Source organism: Antechinus flavipes, chromosome 3 (genome assembly GCF_016432865.1).
Source record: "Antechinus flavipes isolate AdamAnt ecotype Samford, QLD, Australia chromosome 3, AdamAnt_v2, whole genome shotgun sequence".
Classification (NCBI taxonomy): Eukaryota; Metazoa; Chordata; class Mammalia; order Dasyuromorphia; family Dasyuridae; genus Antechinus; species Antechinus flavipes.
The window spans coordinates 18,592,347-18,612,678 of NC_067400.1; the positions used below are offsets into that span (position 1 = coordinate 18,592,347).

Below are 20,332 nucleotides of genomic sequence, written 5' to 3' on the forward strand. Positions count from 1 at the left end.
AGGTGCCCACCCAGGGAGAGAAGGAAAACCAGGAGGGATCTCCTCAGCCTGCTGGCTCACCCCAGCTCTTTGTGGCTGCAGGACTGGTCAGCTCCGTCTGGAGGGGCAGAGAGAGCTAGAGGGGACCTCAGGGACCATTTAGCCCCCCCCCCCATTGGTCCCAGGACATTTTGCACTGCAAGGCCCCTTTTTTACTTTGGGTCTATCCCCCAGTCCTTCCATAATGAAGCTGTCACTGAGCTCTTTGGTGGGCCACACGTCCTCTAGGGAGAATTTCGGATCCTGTGGCAGGTGTTTGAAATGATGGGAACCTTCCCAAAGGGGCAGGCAGTCAGAACCACTGGTGATCACTGCTACCCCCACTGTCGTCCTGTCTCCCCAGAAGAAATGTCAGCCCTGGTGTGGACTGGCAGATTAGGAAAGATGACAGGCTCCTGTTCCTCCAAGTTTGTTTGAGCCTGTCTCGGGCTGTACCAAGGACGTGGTAGTTCTGGGGTTCGAGCCGAGGTCTCCCCCAACAGAGCCTTGGCTGCATTACCCAGGGGTGGAGGGTTTTAGCCATGTGGAGACCATCTTAGTTTATTCGGCGTGACCCCAGAGCCTCAAGCTGGGTCACCATCTGGCCCACTCTGAACAGCTCTCCTACACGGCCTGATGGAAGGTATTGCCGACCTGTGCTGGTCCAGGGGGCTTCCTCATCCCGAGGTTCCCAGTCCCTGTGACACAGGGGGCAGGGCATCCCCCGAGCTAGCCCCCTCCGCTCCTGGTGATCCTACAGAGGGGGGTTGGAACAAAAGCACAAAACACGAGCGACAAAGTCCTACCGAGGGATTGTAGGGGCTGACAAAGCACCCCTGTGCAGGAACCTAATTCAAGTGTCATTGGGAAATGTTCACCAAATCAATAAAACACAAATATATTCGGTGGTTTCCAAGTCAACATAGTAAGCTGCAAGGAGCCATTCTATTTGAGAGTGATACCAATGCAGGACTAGATCATCCGGATGCTTCTCAGGTGATCAGCAACTTCTTGATAATGAAAACTCAGTGATCACAGTTACATCCTGACCAGGATTCCCGTCGACGAGACCCTGCTGGGTTTTTTCATCACATTCCCAAGAACCTCATCTTCCTCAAGAGAATCACCTCCACTACTGAGTCCTGAGCCCCGAGCTCCCCCAAAACCTCCACTGAGGGCGCCCAGGCCAGCCACTCCCTCCTGCCCCCCTTCTTTCGATTTCTCCATTGTGCCCTCATGTCGGATAAGCCACCCTGCCCCCACTTTTCAGCTTCCTTTTGAGTGACGTCTGCTTCCATTAGATTGAAAACTGGTTTTTTCTATTCATAACTCCAGGGCTTAGCACAGTGCTTATAGGGTACCTAGTAGGCAGGGGAAAGATTAAAGCAGATGTCAGATGGAAGAGGCAAAATGATGATACCCTGATCAAGGGCAAAAGAAAAGTGATTAACCTTGGCAAGGAGATTCCCTGTCCCAGGGAAAGTAGGAAGGAATTCCACTAACAGTGATTACAGAATGTACAAAACACCTCTGAGTCTATCTGCCAAGAATAGCAATTATATGAATATAATTACAAAATACTTTTCAGAAATGAAACCTTAAAACAGAGAAATATTAACTGTTCATAGGTCGGCTCAGTCACAATAAAATTGAAGTGCTACCCATGTTTCATTTTTCAAACTACCAAAAGCACTAAAAAAAAAAAAAAAAAAATTAAATTGGAAGAAGCAATCAAGAATCTCAAGGGAAATTTTTTTTTTTTATATATTTAAAAAGCAGGAAAGAAGGGGTTCTAGTACTGTATCTCAAATTATACACACTAGACTAGAGGTCAATAAACCCAAAAACCTGTGCTACTAGGGTAAGAACTTCCTATTCAATAAAAACTGCTTGGGAAACTGAAAAGTTGACAGAAATTACAAATAAAACAGCATTTCACATTTTATATCTCCATAAGCTCCAAAAGAATACATGACACAGGAAAAGATAATGAATGTTAGAGGGGATGATGGGAATATTGGGACACTAATGCATTGTTGATAGTTGTGAACTGATCCAGCCATTCTGGAGAGAAATATGGACTATGCCCAAAGAGCTATGAAACTGTGCATACCCTTTGATCCAGCAGTGTTTCTACTAGGCTTATATCCCAAAGAGATCATAAAGGAGGGAAAGGGACCCTCGTGCAGAAATGTTTATGGGAGCCCTCTTTGAGGTGGCAAGAAACTGCAAACTGAGTAGATGCCCATCAATTATAGAATGGCTGAATAAGTTACGGTGTATGAATGCTATGGAATGTTATTGTTCTATAAGAAATGACCAGCAGGAGGATTTCAGAAAAGCCTGAGATTTATAGGAACTGATGCAGAGTGAAGTGAGCAGAACCAGGAGATTATTGTTCACAACTATGTGATAATCAACTGTGATGGACCCGGCTCTTTTCAAAAATGAGGCAATTCAAGGCAATTCCTATAGACTTGTGATAGAGAGCCATGTGCATCCAGAAAGAGGACTATGGGAGAATGAATATACATCACAGTATAGCATTTTCAACCTTTTTTTTGTTGTTGTTTGCTTTTGGTTTTGTTTACCTTTTTAATCTGATTTTTCTTGTGCAGCATGATGTGGAGATATTTTTGGAAAAAGTGATTAATTAAATGGAATTAAGTAGCAGACAAAAAAAAATGTCTAGATATAAAGGGTGACAAATTGTTTTGAGTTCAAAAAGGATCAATGACCTGAAAGTGAATTGGATTTAAACGAGTTGCAATCAGCATTAGTCTTTTCCAAACTTCTTAAAATTCAGTGGCAAGACAAAAGGGAAAGGGAAAGGGAAAATTACCTTTCAGATTTATGATTAGGTGAAAAGTTCATAAGTGAACAAAAGATAGAGGATTAAAAAGATAAAGTGGACAATTTTAATCATTTAAAACAAGTTTATGCACAGACAAAACCAATGCAACTACAATGAGAGGAAACAGATGGGGAAAAAAATGCCCATTTCCAAGATTGACATAGAATTGACCCAAATGTATAAGAAAAGAAGCCACTTCTCACTTGATATATATCTGTGGGTATGAACAGGAAATTTTTTCTTTAAAAAAAAAACTTTCTGATCCAAATTCTCTCCTTCCTAGCCAACACCCCTTCTTCAAGAAGAGAAAGCAAGGCAAAAAAAAAAAAAAACCCCAAACTACTTTTACAAACATATAGTCAAACAAAACAAATTCTGGCATAGCCCATGTCTGGGGGGAGAATGAGAAAGGTCTAGAGCTACATTTTGAATCTATCACATCTCTACCACTGGAACTATGCCCTGAAAGTTAACCGTATTTGGAGCTCTCCAAGTCATTCAATGAGTTAATAGGCCCTTATCAAGTGCGTTCTATGTCCTGAGCACTGTGCCAAGAGCTCAGTACAAAGTCTGGAATGCAGTTAAGAGTTAAAGGATCCATGTGCACAAAATGTTTACAGTAGCTCTTTGTTGTGGCAAAGAACTAAGCAGGGCCAAGTCAGTTGGAGAATAGAGAAATTATGGTATGTGAATTCATTGGAATACATTATTCTAAGAAAAGAGGCAAGGGATGGTTTCAGGGAATCATGGGACTACTCCTATGAACTGAAACAGAATGAATAGAGCAGAATTTATATAGTAAGGACATAGCGAAGACTTAAAAGATATTCCAGATTACCCACGATGAGCCCACTGCCCACGTCCTGCAGAGATGACAAGACTCAGCAGGCAAAGTGAGATATCTATTTTTTAGAATTGTTTTATTAAAAAAACACCCACTTCCTCAGGCACCAAAACAAAGATGGGAGGGCAATAAAGGTTTCTGAGGTACAGAAGAATAAAAAGACTACTGAACTGCTCCCGTTTTCTCAAAAAGACTGCCCAGATTGGAGGCACAGGGTGAACACAGGAGACTTAAGAAAAAGATCAACAGCTATGGGGAATGTGAAAAGGAAAAACGGAACAATTCCTAAGGAAGTCCCGGTGGGGTTAGAGTACAGCGGGAACAGCAGTTGGTACGCCAATGTGACAGGACAAGTCCTAACTTCCCTGGGCCTCACTTCTTCATCTTTCAAAAAAAGGGAATTGGATTTGAATCTTCGAGGTCCCCTCCAGCTCTAAACCCGGGATCCTGGGCAGAAGATAAGGCTGGGCTGCCCCCAGAAAAGGGAACAGGGACAGCTTGGAGTTGACTTTGTAAGTACAGGGTCAACGCTACACGAAGGAAAGGATGGCCAGCGCGAGGGATCACGGACTGGGAGAATGGGCAGATATGGCAAAAAGTTTTAAAGAGTGACCAGCATGTATGATTCTGTTGAGGGGAAACAATCTCAATGAACACATATGCAAAGTTCACAATGTTATAAAAGTCAATCTTTATTAGCCAAAATGGATGAGTAAATTTTGAATAATCTTGATTCAAAATAATTAGAAAACGGACTCCAAGTAATAGGAAAATTTCTTCTCCCTCCTTTCTTCCTCTTACCAAAACACGACACTTCAAGCTTTGATGACATTTTGCCATCTTTGGTAGTGTTGCCAAAAGGCTGGCCTGTCCCCACTCCCCACTTCACACGGCTAACGAAGAACTGGCTAGAGAGGTAAACATAATTAATTTGCATCTGAATATTCAGAAATGGCATCCCATATTAACTGCTTCAGCACATCATAAGTGTGGCATATCGTTTCTTTAGCTGTATACATGTTGCTAGATAAAAGATGATACAGAAATTGAAAAGCTTCTGAAAAATAGACTGAACTTATGTCACTAAAGTCATTAAAAATGGGCAGCAGATGGTCACTAAAAAATATTAACAACAGCGCTGAAAAAAGTGTCAATATAAAAATGCTTAAAATCTTCCAAAACTCTGTTTTCTTCTTCTTACGGGGAGGGGGGGCACACAGGAACCTTCGCGGAGAAAGCTTTATTTCTGGAACCTCAAGTTTTTTTATTTGACCAATTTTAGTCATTGACCATTCTGTCCTTAAAATCCGGCTAATTCGCGGATAAATTTCAAGATGTTTAATGTAAGGGAGTTTTCTTTGTTTCAAGGCCTGCACCCGCTGACGAACGTTATGGACTTTTTCCAGGAATTTAAGGTGCGATTCCTCCTCTCCCAAAGATGTAGTCAATGACATCAATTCAAGCTGCTGCTCTCTGATTTCTTTCATTTTTTCAATTTGTGGGGAGTATTCTTCATCAATAGCAGTCCTAACATTGCGCAAAGCAGACAGAAGAGCATCTTTTTTCGCGTCCAATAACTCATTAAGCTTCTTAAAATAATTGAGGACGAATTCTTGTTCACTCTGGACAATTTCCTCAAAATCAAATTTGTGTTCCTCCAACGTTTCAATCAGCAGGCAAACCTCTATCCAGTGATTGTCGGTCAATTCCTCGAGAAGTTTGGGAGGCGTCTCCTTTTCCTTGATGTAGGCGCTGAGAAGGTCGTCGATGGGGTGGCCGTGATGCTGGCCTATGGTGAGGCAGTGGCCACACACCAGCTGGCGGTCCAACAGGCAGTACACGTTGAGGGGCTGGCTCGAGTGTTCGGGGCAGGTGAGGACATCTGGGTGATCTCCCTGCTGGTATTTCTCAATTATAGCTCTCAGGGCAAAGTTGATAGGTAAAGACTCAATACCAGGGGGAGGGATTTCGACCGTGCTTCTGCAGTTGGGACACTTCAGAGAAAATCGTATGGCTCTCCATGCGTAAAAGTTACCAGAGGCCTGAAAAACATTCTCCAGACAATTTCTACAAAATGTATGGGAGCACGGCAATACTCGAGGATCTTCAAATATACTATAACAAATGGAGCATGTTAGTTCTTCCTCAAAATTATGCATTTCCTGTAAAGAAAAAAAAATTGACTTTATCAAATTATTTGCAAATTCAACATGTTTCAGAATCTATCTCCAAACACTAATCATTTAAAACCATGTTTGATAAGAACCCAATAGAACAAGCAGTTAATGACAGACTATCATCACCTAAAGTAAGCTTAAGACTTCCTAATCTCATGTGATCCTTTATAAGAGCCAATATCTTCATGGGGAGCACAGTTTGTCAAACTAAAAATATTCCAGTTAAATTTTAAAAATGAAATTTAAAAATTTGAAACCTAAACATTTTATGTTTTTCTATACAACCAAGATTACTGGGGGATGGAGGAGGGGAGAGGTGGGGAAGAGAAGACTATTGCATTTTAAACTGAAGATCAAAGTCAATAAGCCTTTATTAGACATTTACTATCTTCTAGGCACTGGAGATACAAAGCCAGACCCCCATCCAGACCCCCAAGGATCTAATTATAATAGAGCATGAAAAAAAAAAAACAGGTCTATAAGAGAAGAGATGGAAAGCAATCTCAGAGGGGAAAGCACTCGTGGCCAGAGATTGGGAAAGACCTCCTCGTCCTGCAGGAAACTGGGCGCCCTGGGTATGGAGGCCGAGAGGGGTTTGGTGGCCCTTTCTATAGTTGAGCAGACTCGGGCAGAAGTGGGGGGGGGTGGGGGTGTTCAGTGACCAGAGATGTGCCAGTGCAGAATGCAGAGCTTGGGGATGCCCTGAGGCAGGCAGGAGGCTGCTGGCTAGGAGGCTGGAAGCCCGCCCTGATGGGCCTTCTCCACAGGAACTGGAGGTTAACGGGGGAACCGTAAGAACAGCTCTTGGGGCCACGGAGACTTCCAAGGTCCTCAAAAGTGTGCTAGAGATGCCCAGAGTGCCAGGTGAAATGGCCCTCTGAGAAGAGCCACACAGGCTTTGTGGGTCTCACTGAGTCCGAATCTGGGCTGGGAGGCTGCCTCCCTTGGAACAGTCTTCCCACTGAAAGCCTGGCCCCCGCCCTCCAGCAGAGGAGCATGGAAGGCCACACGAGTGCCAGCCCCTGCCCTGGCTCTCCAGGGCTACACCAGCTTAGTTCCTGCCTTCAAGGAGCTCACTTTCTATCTCCAGTCCAGGAAGTTAGAACAAACAGGTGTGCTGGCCAAGAAGAAGGGTCAGGAAGACCCTGTCAGAGGAACAAGGACATGACAGAATCATTGAATGAGTCAGTTTTCTGGTGTTTTTAAAAGATGGTAAAATAGACTTTGCCTCAAAAAGTCAAGCTAACTAGCAGGGTGCATCCACGTTCCAAAAGGGCAGGGAGCCCATAAAGCCAAGTGCTCATGGGACCTTCCTTGCATAAAACAATGCTAGCAAGCTTACGTAGCCAGGAACCACAACAGATAACATGCACTGGCACGCTGGAATGGAAACCACCCACGAAACGCCGCCACGGGCAATGGCTGGCACGGCCCTCCCTGATCCCCTCCCAATCCCCGGCCGGGCACTCGTCTTGCTCAAAATGACCTCCCTGCTCAGGGACTGCGACTAATCCCATCAGCTGGCCCAGGATTAAGGGATAAAAAAGCCAAGCCTGGGAGGGTTGGAAATGAGGGGGGAGGTGGGGGCCCGGGGTTCTTCCCAACTTCAAGCAGGCACAAGCTCCTGGATAAGGAGGGGCACTTTCTAAACTCGAGGAACCACTTTCCACCCACAGCGTCTGCTGCCTTAGGCCAAGGCCTGGCAGGGCTGGCCCGAGCTGGGATTGGCTTGGAGGAAGCAGGTTTACGCCTCTGATTTTGTCATCCTGGAAACTAAGGGCAAAGTAAGTGCTTAAGAGATACCTGTTGCCTGCTGAAACACTCTGGGACACACAGATACAGACAGACACAGCAGACACTCACACTCTCTGAAATCACAACTCTAAAGGAAGTAGCTTCCTGTCTGTCCACCGGAAGGCCTGATCTGCCCAGATGTCTAATGTCTCCTCCCCAGCCTGGCTTTATGCTCCTATGACTGTCCCAGATTTCCCAGCGACTCTTCCCCTAATGAGTTCTGGGAATAGGAAAGGCATTCTTTCATAAAGCGACATAAAGCAGGGCTGCTAGAAACTACAAATTAGCGCCAACAGACACCCCTAAAATCTTTTGTGCCTCCACAACACATGATTTAAAAGGCAGTTTAGTTTTCAAATCATTTTGTGAGACATTTCTTCCATATGGCACAAAAGGGTAAGCTCATGATCCAGTTGCTGGCCCACTCCCCTTAAAATCTATTTCAGACACAACAAAGAATATGGGGCAACTATCAGAAACCTTCACAGCCACAAAACCCATTTGGGGAAGAAGCTCATTTCCTTTTCTCACCTCACCCAGAAACAAGGAAAAACAGAGTTAGTAACTTGGAAACAAATGGCATTTTAGGAAACTTAAACAGCTCTCACTGGGAAGTACTTCCAAGTTAGGGACATAAGCTCTTTGCTAAATGGTGATAATGCATCCCTAAAAATTCCCTTGGAAAACATCAAGGTGTAACTTGTAAAGCGAACCCGACCCCGTCTGGAAGGACTCCCGTCTCTCAGATGGCCAGGTCTGGAATCGCAGGACTGGAGAGACCTAAGGTCTCTTCATGGAAGTTACTGGTTAACGTGGCCTTGTATCTTTTTTCCAGACGTGCCATCCTTCCGATACCATTTTGGTAAGATGGCATCCCGCACTCTCCCAAACATGGGCCGTTGAAACTCAATGGTTCAAGAGAGATTTCGTCATCTCGGAAACTAAGGGCCAAATAACTGCTCAGTAGGTGCTTGCTGCCTGCGAGACACTCTGGGACAGACACGAGGGGGAGAAGGGGGGACGGGAACGGGGAGACACTCACACATGATATAGAGCCACATTTCCAGAGAGCAACTTTTCTAACTTAGAGCTTAAAGAAAACGGACAGGGCTACTATAACGTTATCCCCATAACGGTGACCGATTTCAGAGAGATGTCTGGTAGAAACTGTTCGTGCCATCGAGGAAATTTAAGCTACTTTGCTGGACAAGTCCAATATCTAAGTATTGTGGTCTATTACAGAATTACTTCAAAGTTGCGGAATGTCTCTATTTTATTTTTCCCCAGAGGCAGCTGGGGCTAAGTGACTTGCCCAGGGTCACACAGCTGGGAAGTGGTAAGCGTCGGACAGCGGATTGGAACTCGGGTTCTCCCAACTTCAGGGCTGCCCCTCCGCCCTCCGACTGTCTCTCTAACGTGTGCAGGGCAGCCTGTGTGAAAATGCCTTCGCTACCGGTCAATATTGGAGACCTCCCACCGAACAGCGCCCAGCCTGGCCGGCCGCAGACCTCCTCCTGGGCGTCAGTTTTCTCACAAAATGATCCCTAGGATGTCAAGCTCTTAAGTTCTACGAACAAACCACACCAAGCAACACGAGGACAAATCTGCTCCACTTTTCTGCTCTGACTCTCTCGGGGAGTCTTTCCTCCGATCTCCCAACATCACAGCGCCTGCCTACACGGAGTCTGGCTAAACACCAACTGATGGTAACTTAATGGCCATAAAGGCTTTAGCAAGAATAGTTCACTGCCCACTCTTCTGTTCAAAGTAAAACTTCTTTGTAAATGTTAATACACTAGCACTTTATTGCCTCACATCTATAAAACAGGTCGTTATAAAACATTAATTCTATTTCACAGCCTCCACAGGAAGACAAACGATACTGGCCACATTTTAAAGTCTCAGGGAAACGCCCGGGGAGATTTAGGGAGGAGAAAGAGGCCTGGGAACTCTCAGGAGGCCCCGCAAAAACTGGGGCTCTCGCCCTGCTCCTTTCATCCCACGCGGGCGGACGCAGCCGCTCTTTGCTCCACCGCCGTCCGAGAGCAGCGTCTGCAGGTGGCACTTTTGTGAAGAAGCCGGGCTCCGGCTGGAGCCGGTTTGGGTTTGGGGGAGTTTGGACCGGGTCCGGCCCCATGGGACAATCATCCCAACAGCCTCACACACTGCTCGGGGAAAGTCCTTCAAGATCCCTGGGAAGCCCCTTCCGCTTGCATCTGAGCGGATTTTCTTTTTAAACCATCCCTAAAGCCAACAAAGATCCGAACTGTTCTGCTCCGGAAAGTCCAACACCCAGAAGCCCCCGCGCCTGGCACCGGGTCAGAGCTGACCCGGAACCCAAGCCCTTCCCCTCGGGGGACACACGCGGAACTCGGGGAGGGGAGGTAGGGGGCGTTCCAGAACTCACCTCCAGCCCGCCTTCTGCCTCCCCCCCCCCCCTCCTCTCTCACTCTTCTAGGTCCCAAACAAAAGTGAAGAGGAAGCATCCTCAGCTTTCCAGTCCCGAACCCCAGAACCAGGCAGCCCCCCCTCGCCCCGCCCCCGCAAGACGCCAGCCCTGAGAGCGGGATGAGGGGGGAGGTCCGGGCCACAGGGCAGGACGTGCCCCCTTCGGAAACATCTGGGAAGCGCCTACTAGGGGCCAGGCACGGGCACCGGCTCAGCTCCTGACTGCCCGGGCCCCCAACTAACGTTGGCCCAGTGGGGACAGGCCTCCTGAACCCACAGGAACTCCCAGGTGTCAGGAGCCAGGTGTGGGGTGGCTGGGGGGACCCGGGGGATCTCACTGTAGGTCCAGCCCCCTTTTCCCTGGCCCCAGAAGCCCGACAAACACAAAGGGCAAGGGGGAGCGTTTTCTGATGCCGGAGTTCCCAGCCCTCAGCACAGGGTGGGATTGTGGGTCTGGGCAGGTGGAGACCAGGAAGGGAGCATTTGGAAGGAGAGAGGGATGGGCACCCAGGATGGAGACGGAGTGTGGAAGAGGAGACAAGAAGCAAGGGGGGAAACCAGCAGGGAGGCGAAAGAGGAGGGGAGATAGACAAAGAGGTAAACAGAGGCAGGGAGCAACAGTTGCAGGGGGATGGCGAGGAGGAGATGTGGGGAGAAAGGGGCAGGGAGGTAAAGAGAAGCAGGGGGTAACAGAGGCAGGAGTGAAGAGGAGGAGGGTGCAACTCAGGGAAAGGGCAGGGAGGCAAACAGCGGCAGGGGGAAGGCGCGGAGGGGGCAACACGGGAAAGGAACGCAAGGAGCCGGGGGCACGCGGAGCCGGGGGCACGCGGAGCCGGGGGCACGCGGAGCGGGGGGCACACGGAGCGGGGGGCACGCGGAGCCGGGCCTTTCCTCATCCCCTCCCTCCCACATGCTACCCCCGTAGATGCACTCACCGCGGCCTGCCACTCTCCTCGCGGCGCAGCAGGGGACTCTGACCGACTCGAATGCTCCGGGGTCTTGGTTTTCCCGAGATCCCTAGTCCCTCCCCCTGGCTCCGCCCCTACTCCGCCCACAACGCCCCCGGTCCCTCCCCAGCCTGGGGCCAGGGAGGCACGCGGAACAGAGCGGAGCTTTGGGGGCTTTAAGGCGCAGGCGCCGCCGCCCAGGCATTTTTTTTCAACCTCTGGAGATAACCGCCCCTTTCTTCCCACTATCTTCCCCGCCTACGCCGCATCCTGCGGAGCCTGGCGCGTCTTTCGAAAAGCAACGGCTCTCAACGGCCGCTGCTGGGGTGGGAGCAAAGGTGGGATACTGCGCAGGCGCAGAGCGGCTAGTGGCGGTAGCGCCTGCGCAGGAAGGAGCAGATTCATTTCATCTCCTCCCCGCCCCCATCCCCTCTTTGCCTGAGCTGCCGGACTTGGAGTCCTGGCGCGTGCGCTCTGCTTCTCTTTCCTGCCGCTGTCGATCCCTTTCTCTGTGGTCCGGAGCGCGGCCCCGAGGGCAGGAAGTTGACGTTCCAAAGCAGGCTAGCCTCCTGCCTCAGTTTCTTCATCTGTAAAACAGGCACCTTAGCAGCACCGAGGGGGGCTACTGTTCTGGGTGCTTGGCTCGTAGAGACCCCTATATCAAATATCTGCCTCCCACCTTGTCCCCGCGGCCCCTGGGCTCACCCCGGCCCCTTCTCAGAGTCGGGCTTTGTTTATTAAAGCTTTGGATTCATGCGTGGGTAATTTTTCAACACGGACCCCGCAAAACCACCCGTTCCCGATCATCCCGTCCTCTAGGTGGCAGGTGGTCCAATACGCGTTAAATGTTAAACTATATGGCAAATCCAACATACGTGTACCTAGTTGTACGGTTATCTGCTACACAAGAAAAATCGGATCAAGGAGGGAAAACCCGAGAAGGAAAACAAAAAACGCAAGTGGACAAGGACAGAGTGAAAATGCTACGTTGTGATCGGCCCTCAGCCCCTCGATTCTCTCAGCGTAAGCGGCTCTCGTCATGGCCAGGCTGAGGAGGTTCGGCTCGAGGCAGAGGAAGCCCTTCCGGTCGCTTCCTAAAAGAATTTCCCAGCCCGAAAAGTTAGACGGCAAAAAGAAGTTTATTGGCGCTGAGAAGTCAGCTTTTGCTAGGAGGCCGACTTCCTCGGTGGCAAAGTCCTGGCAGAGAGATAAACCTCGGTGGCAAAGTCCTGGCAGAGAGATAAACGGGGGTCTTCTCAGGGGGCTGGGATCCTCGAAGGCAGCTACGTCCAGGAGAGAGAGGGGTTCCTTGACAAGACAGGGTCCTGCTTGGGCCTCTGCCAGGTCCTGACAGAGAAGTAGGTGAGAAAGATAAAGAAGGGTTAATGCTGAAAAAAGAATGTCTTCTCGGGGGCAGGGGGTCCTCCAAGGCAGCTACACCAAGGAGAGGGCCCTTGGCCTGGCATGGTCCTGCTTTTTAGTTCCTCGGCAAAGAAATGAGTTTAAAATTACTGTTTTTATAACGAAATCTGAGACAAGTTTCAACTGAAGAGATTCTCTCAATGCTGTCACTGCCCCCAGGCCTCGATTTCCAAAAGAATGGGGCCATTTACTGGGAGGGGTCCTGAGCCAATTTTCAGCTTCAATAGAGGTTGATAGCCCATCAAGATAACAGATGAATCACTTCACCTTGATTCCCTGGGGCGGGTCTTTCTCCAGGCAGGGTTCAAGGAGAATTTCTCCCATTTAAGGACCTTCTCAAGCATTTATCTCATCTTCCCCCTCCATTCCCCCCAGGTCTGGGCAGTTTCAGGGTTCCCCCATCAAAATCATTGGAACTGGCCTGAATCATCTCATTGTTGAAGAGAGCCCTGTCCATCATATATAGTCTTGCAGGCCATGTACAGTGACCTCCTGGTTCTACCTATTTCCCTCAGCATCAGTTCCTGTAGGTCTCTCCAGGCCTCTCTGAAATCATCCTGTTGGTCCTTTCTTACAGAATAATATTCCATACCGTTCATATACCATAATTATCCAGCCGTTCTCCAATGAGCATCCTCTCAGCTTCCAGTTTCTTGCCACTACAAAAAGAGCTGCCACAACATTTTTGCACATGTGGGTCCCTTTCCTTCCTTCAGGATCTCTTTGCGATATAAGGGTATGCCCAATTTGATAATTTTTTGAGCAAAGTTCCAGGTTGAAAAAAGCCATATTCTAATGGGGGAGACAACATGCATGTAAGAAAGCATGATGTATACAGTGGAAATGGAAGATGGATAATAAGCATTTATTTTGCTCTTACTATATGCAGGGCATTAGACTGGGCTTGAGAGAGACAGACAAGGGGCTTCCCCTTTTCTCCATAGGGGGCTCTGGAGAAATTAGCCAACCCTGAGATTGATGGGCATGTTGGGGCTTCTGGGCAGTGGGAGAGCAGAAAACCCCCCAGCACCGGATGTGTCCATCTAGGCTTGGCTGAAGAAACAGGAAGGGGGGTGATTTCACCTTCAGAAGCCGCAGCACAGGAGGGGAGCTTGGGCTTATTCCCCTTGGCTCCTGGACACGACTAGAAGTAATGGGCATAGGGAGCAAAGGGTCAGACTCAGACTTGACAAAAACTGCCCCAGAGCGGGGTGGGCTGATGCAGGTACCGGGTTTGTCCTCCCTGGTCGTCTCCCCAGAGAAAGCTGGATGACTGCTTGTTGGCAAGAGATGGGCAGTTCTGGTCTAATCGTAAGGATTTACTTTGGGACCCGAAGAGGCCAGGGTCCTGTGCCCACTCCCTGTCCTTGGGGAGCCCCTTCACTCTGGGCCTGCAGTGACTGAGCAGGGAGCCCCGGCCTTTGAGGGGAAGGGAGCGAGCTCCTTTTCCTCACTCTGGGACTCATTCTGAGCCCCTGGCTTAAGCTTTGGTGCTGGGCCAGTGTCCTGTGGAGGCCATGAATCAGGTGGGGGCAGATGTAACAAGCACAAGCCTCGCCAGCCCCCCTGACATTTCCCAGGGTTTCTGCCGAGTTATCTGAGGAGGCAGAGACTTACACCCCACCAGAAGATAAAGCCCATCTATTAATGTTTTACTTAATGCGCAGTGTGTCCAGGAGGTTTCTCACATGCACTGTCCGGGCGGTTTCCGGGACACAAGGAGCCCCCAGGTTGGGCCTGTGCTAGTCTGGAACCTCCTGTGGGGAGAGTCTCTCCTCACCTCAGTCAGGCCCTGATAACCCCGGCCAGACCCCCGGACACCTGCTGAGGGGAGGAAGGCAGAGGGAAGCCGGGGGCTGTGAGAGACTTCCTCCTGAGAAGGCCAAGTCAGCTGGGGGGCGGGGTCCAGGAGGGAGAAGGGGGTCCCGACTTACAGGGGTTTGTTAGAATTGTTACAAGCTGCTAAGTCCTGGAATTGATAGACAGTGATTATCTGATTTAGCCGATGCTTAACAGTTCTCTAGCTCCTCCAAGTACTTAGTACTTATTGGAGTTCACGCCTTTCCCACCTGTAAGGGAGCACATACAGGCTAGGAGCCTCAGAGAGACAAGCCCACTCTCGGAGGCGGAGCCAGATCCACCCCAGCTTCCACCTTTGGGCTGGCTGGAGGCTGAAGCGGGAGAGGCAAAGGACCAGCGGCAGGAACCAAGGGGAGAGACAGGCCTGGAAGGAAGCTAACCCGCCCGCAGGAAAGGGGACAGGAAAGGGCTGGACTTAACTCCGGGCTGCATTTGAGGTGAATCTGAACTGAAACAAAGATTGTTCCCAGAAGCCCCCCCGAAGAAACCTGCTCCCAGAGAACATTCTACATTGGAGAAGAACTAATAGGGCTTAGATCTTTTTTCAGGATGCAGCGCTGACTCCTCCAGGGGTCTCCCTTCCATCCGCACAGTGCTGAGTGGGCTGGGCACGGGGTGATCCCAGAGGAGAGTGAATATAAATGGCCGGCTTTGTCATAGGGGGAGAGAAGGATGCGGAGAGATGTAGAGAGAGGCAGGGTGCACAGAGAGGCAGGGTGCACAGAGAGGCAGGGGTGCACAGAGAGGCAGGGGTGCACAGAGAGGGGCACAGGGATGCACAGAGAGGCACAGGGAGGCACAGAGAGGCAGGGGTGCACAGAGAGGCACAGGGAGGCACAGAGAGGCAGGGGTGCACAGAGAGGCACAGGGAGGCACAGAGAGGCAGGGGTGCACAGAGAGGCACAGGGATGCACAGAGAGGCAGGGTGCACAGAGAGGCAGGGGTGCACAGAGAGGCACAGGGATGCACAGAGAGGCAGGGGTGCACAGAGAGGCAGGGGTGCACAGAGAGGGGCACAGGGATGCACAGAGAGGCAGGGTGCACAGAGAGGCACAGGGGTGCACAGAGAGACGCAGAGACATGCATACACTTGCTCCTGCTTCCTGCTAAGCCCTGCCGAGATTACTAATGAAGAAAGGCTGTTTGGCACTTTAACGTGGGTCTCGCCTCCATGTCTGGCCGGGGAAGATTGGTCTGTCTGGCCCTGGCGATCAGCAGCCTCGGTGGGAGGGGCCACATCTCTCCACCTGGGAGTGGGGTCTGGGCCAAGGACAGGCTGCCTCCACACACACCCTGCCACCTCCCTCTCAGGGAGGTCTAGAAACAGCTCTCTGCTTGGCCAGCGGGGGATTCGGTCCGGAAGCCCTCCTGGAAGCCATCTCTCCTTTTAAAAGATCCAATGAGGGGCCGTGATATGGCCCTGAAGTCAGGAGGACCTGAGTTCAAATCCGACCTCAGACATGTAACACTTCCTGGCTGTGTGACTGGGCAAACCACTTAACCCCAACTGCCTCAGCCAAAAAAAGATCCAACGAGTGGGGGGGGAGGAGGGGGAGGAGGTGGGAAGGGAGGGGAAAGGGGCATCCTTTGGCTCAACAGCCAGCAAAGAGATCTCCAAATGCAAGCCCTTGGCCAGTGTTGGCCACAAACAAGCCCCAAAGCTTCTGGAGCCAGGCAGGGCACCTGGAAGTAGCTCCGGGGGAACTGAGTCCCTTATTCCACCTATCACCTTGACCCCCTGCCCGGCCCAAGACCCCGGGGGTTATGAGGCCTGAAGAGGTGCCCCACGGCCCCTGCCCCTCTGGCCCTCTGGTGCCAGTCCCAGCTCTTGCCAAGCCCTCCAGTGTCTCTCCCTCAGCTCCACTGACTGTTAACACTCAGACCCACTCTTTCAAAGGAACATTTCTATCAGAAATTATCCCAAACACACACACAGCCCATCTTTTCTGGTTCCGGGGGGGTTCAGCCATGAATGTTCTCCCAGACTCAAAGGGCCGATGGAGGGACTCCCTCCTCACTGTGGAGGTCAGCACCAGCACCTGCAGGGGGGAGAACCAGAGAAAAGAGATCGGGCTCCCCGACGCCCAACATCAACAAGTCCCTCAATTCCAATCTGTCTTCATGTCTACGAAGGGGAAAAGATGCGGGAAGGAGCAGGCAAGTAGAGAAGCCGAAAATCTCTTGTGTCTCTACCTCCAGTTTGGGTGGGAAATTTTGCTTTTGTCGAGATAGGGCCTGTTCTCTGTCTGTCTCTGTCTCTGTTTCTATTGTATGGAATAGAGAGAGATAAAGTGAAGAACTTACAGGACTGGATGAATTCTTTTTCTGTATTTTATTGTTTCTGTGTTCCCCTATGACCTGTATGTGTGCAGGCCCATATTTACTTGAGCCTTGGCCAGCTAGAAACATATTTACTTAACCTGAGCTGATGACATTTATCGGTATTTGACATTTATCAATATTTAGTCTATTAGCTGGACCACTGTCTGCTTGATTAAGCCTGAAGGCCTGATTTTCTGTTTCCCAGAAATCAGGAGATTTCAGGGAAACAGAAACCTTCCATTCCAATCTCCCCAAAATAGCAACAACCAATTAGATGCCCCTCCCCTTCTCAATGCTCTCTTACTTGTGATGTAATTTCTTGTATAAAAGCTGTGTATCTTTATTACTTCTTTAGCCCTCCTACCGTGAGTTTTCTCTTTCTTATCTCCCGATGGGACGGCTCATCCTCCGGAGGTTTAATAAACAACTTTTCTGCCTTCTACAGAGTGATCTCTGAGTAGTCATTTTGGGTAAGGGTCTTCCACATCCCTCACATTGTCTCTGTCTCTGTCTCTCTGTCTCTGTCTCTGTCTCTGTGTCTCTGTCTCTCTCTCTGTCTCTCTCTGTCTTTCTGTCTCTGTCTCTGTCTCTGTCTCTATCTCTATCTCTCTGTCTCTGTCTCTCCGTGTCTCTGTCTCTATCTCTATCTCTCTGTCTCTCTCTCTGTCTCTGTCTCTCCGTGTCTCTGTCTCTATCTCTGTCTCTCTGTCTCTGTCTCTGTCTCTCTCTCTCTCTGTCTCTCTGTCTCGGCCGCTTTTTCCATTGCAGACGCTGGTCAGGAATAGAGCTTGACCCGAGAAATTCTCCGCGTCTCTCGACCCCCTCCCGGCAGGGAGGAGGGAGGGGGATGGGGAAGGGGGGAGGGGCCAGAAATCTCTCTGCCCGGATGCCCGGGGCCATATCTGGGCAGCCCCATGTGGGCAGACACACCCCCGGGCACACAGAAAACAGCCCCGCCCTCCCCACCCACCCATCCAGGCCCAGGGGAGCTGGGGGAACTGGTTCCTGTTGGACAGGGAGGGAGGGAGATGGGGGACTAGTGGGTGCCCTGAGAACTAGGGACACAAACCGAGGCAAGATGGCGCCCGCCCAGGGGCCCACCAGGGAGTCGCTGCCCCGGGTGTTTCAGTCCGGGAAGTCGGGGCCCTGAGGGAGGCTGCGGGAGGCGCCCCTTCCCAAAAGGGGGTTGGGGATCTTGCTCAGAACGGAACATGAGGGGAGTTGGGGGCGGAGGGGGGTGCGCTCCTCAGGAGGGGGGCGGCCCACGTGGGGCGAGGCGCTCGGTCCGGCCCAGCCCGAGCGGTGGCCCCCAAACTCAGGGGAGTAACATCGGAGGTACAAAGTGCCCTCGTTAGCCCCGAATGGCCCCAGAAAAGTCTGAAATGTGCTTTAAACAATCTCGCCTTATAAATCCCCCTCAGGGCGCCAGCGTGACGCTCCTAGTACAAACGCGGAAAGCCATCGGCCCGGAGCTTAAAGAGCGCCTTAAAATGTGTCAGGGTCACAGCGCCATCTCCTGGTCACAAGTTGGCTTCTTCCTCAGGCGGGCTACAAGGGCTCTGGAGTTTGCAGCTCCTTCCCCTCAGTAGTGCTCGTGTCCTTGTCTGCGGGGGTCACCGGGGCGGCCCCTTCCTCCTCACACCTACTCTGGGCGGCAGGGGCTGTCATCATGCCCATTGTACAGATGCAGAAACTGAGGCAGAGACAGACCCGGGATTTGTCCAGGGTCCCCGGGGGGTCTCTGTGCTTTACCCACCGCCACATCCCTGCGTCAGAGCGCAGCGTTCTCAGACTGCGGCACCTGACGCTGCAATAATAAACCCCCTGCCGTCGGCCTGGAGCGTATGGGCTTACAGAGATGTTGTTCTTGCCTCTCACGCTTCCCCTCAGAGGTGAGGCAGGGATGGGCTGCCATAGCAACCATCACTGCAGTAAAAATGTGGTCCAAGATGGCCCGGGATCCGCGGCCTAGGCCGGGGCAGGCGGCGGGCGCGGCCTTCTCCCGGGTTCTCCCGGCCTGTGAGGCTGCTGCGGGCGCTCTCCAGCGGGCAGTCCCCTCTCCTTGTAATTCCCCCGGTTCTGGCCGAGAGGAAGCTTGTGGGAGATTACTGGCAAATTCACGGTCATTTACTGCGTCTCGTTAAGCCGTGAACTAACTGAAAAGTCCGTCCTCTAAGGCTGATACATAAGATTAATAAAGAGCAAGAGATTTCCAAAAGCCGGGATCGCTTCCGGGCAGTGGGGAGGAGATTTCCTGATTTCCCTCATTCGGAGCAGAAACGAGGCTTGAGAGTGGATAGAGCTGGAGGCCGAGGCAGAAAGCTCGGGTCCCACTCCACCCCCACACCCCCGTGATCCCCCCTCCCTCCCTTGGTGTGGGCCCCCGGCCACGTCACTCAATTTTAAGCATTTTAGGTCGGAGAAGAAGAAGTGCTCCCTTGGAAGAGAGAGCTCCTCACCCAGGAGTTCCCTTTGCCAGTGAAATCACGAGTCCAGCCCCCAACCCTGTTATAGACCATGGTCTAGTTGACCGGGGGTCTCACTGAAGGGCCAGAAGCCCGAAGCTATGGGAGGAAGGAGTAGCTGAGTCTGTGGGCTCCCGTCCAACACCCCCCTCCTCTCTTCTCCCCGTCTCGCCCTTGGGTGAGCAAAGGGGGGCTTGCGGCTTTGGGGCTGGTCACCCTTTCTGTCTGAATCCCCCATAGGCCCGTCGGGCGCTGGCTTGAGGGTATTGCTAGTGACAAACCACGCACTCGGGGCACGAGGCCGGACGCGGGAAGGGGCGTCGGGCCCACGTCAATCTTCTCAGCTCAGGTTGTAAAGTTACCCCAGATCCGGTCTGACTTTAAGGGGAAAGCGTTTCCGCAGTCGCTTCACGTGCTGGGAATCACAGAACAGATTTTTCTCCGGGTCTTTTGACAAGTGTTTTAAAGACTGGAATCCCGCTGACTCCAACATTAATCCTTTATCCTTAACAGGTTCTCAGCCAGGCCTGGCAGCCCACACAGGTAACCGGGGCCTCCGGGAGGCCAGTGCCGGCGGAGCTCTCGAACTCAGCAGCTGCCGTGAGCTAAGGGGGGAGCCCCGGGAGGTGGGGGAAGGATCAGCCGGCCCAGCTCAGAAAAATGGGGCAGGAGAAGCTCTCGTGGGAGTCCCTGAGGGGTCCCCGCGATTCAGCCACACAAAACAAAAAGTGACCACGTCCCTCTGGGTCCTGAATATGTTTAACTCCTCATTGGGGAGGGTAGCACAGCAGCCTGAAAGTTCGATTTACCAGCTGTTCCTGAGAAATTCTCAACCACTGGAGGATGAAGTGTCCCAGAGGGGTCACTGTCCCTGCATTCAGCCGGGAGAGTCAGCCTAAAAACGTCCCCACAGTACGGGAATGCGAACAGTCCGATACCTACATGGGCTGTGCCGTGCTAACTCCTTTTTAAAAAATAGTATTTTATTTTTCCAAACTCAGGAGAAGATAGTTTTCATCATCCACCTTTGCAAAAGCGTGTGTTCCGTTTTTCTCCCTCTTCTCTCCATCCCTGTCCCCGACAATCCAATATAGGTTAAACATGTACAATTCCTCTAACCAGATTTCTATTATATAGAAAAATTGGATCAAAAGGGAAAAAACCATGAAAAAGAAAAACAA

At 50.9% G+C, this 20,332-nt stretch overlaps 2 protein-coding genes across 2 annotated transcripts in view; both read right to left on the minus strand.

The window, feature by feature from the left end:
* Positions 1-11,064, minus strand: part of LOC127552836 (uncharacterized) — a 29,266-nt gene extending 18,202 nt beyond the window's left edge. Inside the window, exon 1 of the mRNA XM_051983099.1 lies at positions 10,025-11,064. Coding sequence (XP_051839059.1) covers positions 10,025-11,031 — 1,007 coding nt within the window. The 5' untranslated portion in view covers positions 11,032-11,064. The remainder of the gene's footprint in view (positions 1-10,024) is intronic.
* Positions 4,384-11,179, minus strand: TRIM59 (tripartite motif containing 59). The gene is made up of 2 exons (XM_051983098.1): positions 11,071-11,179; positions 4,384-5,878 (listed from the first exon to the last, which is right to left on the minus strand). Exon 2 carries the CDS (start codon positions 5,873-5,875, stop codon positions 4,643-4,645), a length of 1,233 nt encoding a protein of 410 aa, XP_051839058.1. The 5' UTR covers positions 5,876-5,878; positions 11,071-11,179; the 3' UTR covers positions 4,384-4,642.
* Positions 11,180-20,332: the final 9,153 nt, after the last annotated feature.